This window comes from Antrostomus carolinensis, unplaced genomic scaffold, assembly GCF_000700745.2.
Source record: "Antrostomus carolinensis isolate BGI_N321 unplaced genomic scaffold, ASM70074v2 scaffold20714, whole genome shotgun sequence".
In the NCBI taxonomy this organism is placed as follows: domain Eukaryota; kingdom Metazoa; phylum Chordata; class Aves; order Caprimulgiformes; family Caprimulgidae; genus Antrostomus; species Antrostomus carolinensis.
In genome coordinates, this window is record NW_010309046.1 from 5,222 (window position 1) to 7,194 (window position 1,973).

At 53.1% G+C, this 1,973-nt stretch overlaps 1 protein-coding gene across 1 annotated transcript in view; it reads right to left on the minus strand.

Annotated features, from left to right (window-relative positions):
• Positions 1 to 484: 484 nt before the first annotated feature.
• FKBP3 (FKBP prolyl isomerase 3) overlaps positions 485 to 1,973 on the minus strand; it is a gene marked incomplete at its 5' end in the record, with an annotated part of 5,361 nt that continues 3,872 nt past the window's right edge. Inside the window, 2 exons of the mRNA XM_010165979.1 lie at positions 485 to 539; positions 1,737 to 1,834. Of these exons, the coding sequence (XP_010164281.1) occupies positions 485 to 539; positions 1,737 to 1,834 (153 nt within the window). The remainder of the gene's footprint in view (positions 540 to 1,736; positions 1,835 to 1,973) is intronic.

The window sequence follows — 1,973 nt, forward strand, 5'->3', positions numbered from 1 at the left end:
TGAGTGCTGCTCTAAGACTCAGCAGCTGCACAGCAGATCAGGCTGCAGCCTGGGCTGGGGAGGGAAGGAAATGCTTTTCAGTAAAAGATCACTGGGCAGGGTGAGAAAAACAGAATCCCAGAACTGCCTGGATTGGAAAAGCCCTTTAAACTCCTCGAGTCCAACCACGAACCCAACACTGACACATCCCCCTGCTTGTTTCTCTCAGGGGCTCTACTCCCCGTGAAGAGGCTGCTGGAGATGACCCGGTTTCCCCCATAGTTTTAAGGGCTGATACACACACAGTGGAGTCACTTGCACGTACAAACTGTGGGTTTTTAGTGGTGAGTTACTGTACAGCAGTCGGGGGGGCAGGGAAAACAGACTGGATTTGATACAAGGCCACGGTCGTAACTAGATCCTGAAGTTACAAGAGCAAAACTGCAGTTGGCAGGAGCTTTCTTCATCACCAGTGGATCCCCAGCAGCAAAGGAAACTCTTCGTTTCATTCAATATCCACCAATTCCACTTCAAAGAAGAGTTTTGCATTGGGTGGAATCCTGTTTGCACCAGTTAAGGAACATTTAAAACAAACAAACCAACCCAGAAGCAACCGCAGGGTTAACCCCCCTGGTGTGAGGGGATTCACCACCTGCTCTGTCTCGGGTTGTATTTCACTGACCCGGGTTTAGCCCAGACCCACAGCTGCGCTCAGGAGACACTGGGGACCAGCTCTGCAGAGACCTTTCCTTGGTCACACTCCTCTGGGGACCAGCAGCCGAGTCCCACCTGAGCTGCCCAAGGGGTGTCTCCATTTTTGGGACACAGTCACAGGTTTTCCTCTGAGGGGAGGTTACACTGTCCTGCCTACAGCAGAGGGAAGAAGAATGGCTGGAGCTTTAAATTAGCACGAGAAAGGGTTGGAGGGAGAGAGAACAATCACTTCCCTTCCTCGGGAAGTGCTTCAAAAAAACAAACACTGTATGAGACAGAGCTCTGCGGGATCCTTCCCTCAGTCCCCAGGGCAGAGCTCTGGGATCCTTCCCTCAGTCCCTAGGGCAGAGCTCTGGGATCCTTCCCTCAGTCCCTAGGGCAGAGCTCTGGGATCCTTCCCTCCATCCCTAGGGCAGAGCTCTGGGATCCTTCCCTCCGTCCCTAGGGCAGAGCTCTGGGATCCTTCCCTCCATCCCTAAGGCAGAGCTCTGGGATCCTTCCCTCAATCCCTAGGGCAGAGCTCTGGGATCCTTCCCTCCATCCCTAGGGCAGAGCTCTGGGATCCTTCCCTCCATCCCTAGGGCAGAGCTCTGGGATCCTTCCCTCCATCCCTAGGGCAGAGCTCTGGGATCCTTCCCTCCATCCCTAGGGCAGAGCTCTGGGATCCTTCCCTCCATCCCTTGCAGGATCCTTCCCTCCGTCCCACATTTCCATTTCAGACCCCAGAACCAGTTCTAGCCAGGATTTCACTGCTGTCTCCCCTCCACACTGGTTAGCAGCTGCAGGAATAAGCACATGGAAGCAGCTGGAATGGAAAAGCAGGAAGAAAACAGCAGGTTCCCTGCAGCTCTGCCCACAGGAGTTTTCCTTGAAATCCCACGGGCAGTTGCATCTATCCATTAAGTTGATTTTATATATATATCTATATATATATATTCGTTAGCATTCTAAGCCTGCTGTGAGTAACAACTGAACGCTCCCCCAAGCCCTCATTCCACCAGCATTTCCAAGGTCCTGAGCGAGTCCCCACTGCGGAAGGATACTTGGCATCGGGCTGCCCTTTCTTGCCATAGGCCCACTCAGGTTCGATTTCCAGTTGAGCCTTCTCTCCTTTACTCATCGTTAACAGGGCTTCATCCCACTAAAAACACAACAAAACACAACAAAATCAAACAACACAAGATCACACCCGTCGTACAGAGCCTGGGGTGCATTTCTGGTGCTCTTCCCAGCTGTGAGTCCCTGCGCTGTGCCCCAGTGCCCTCTCCCACAGGCTCCCC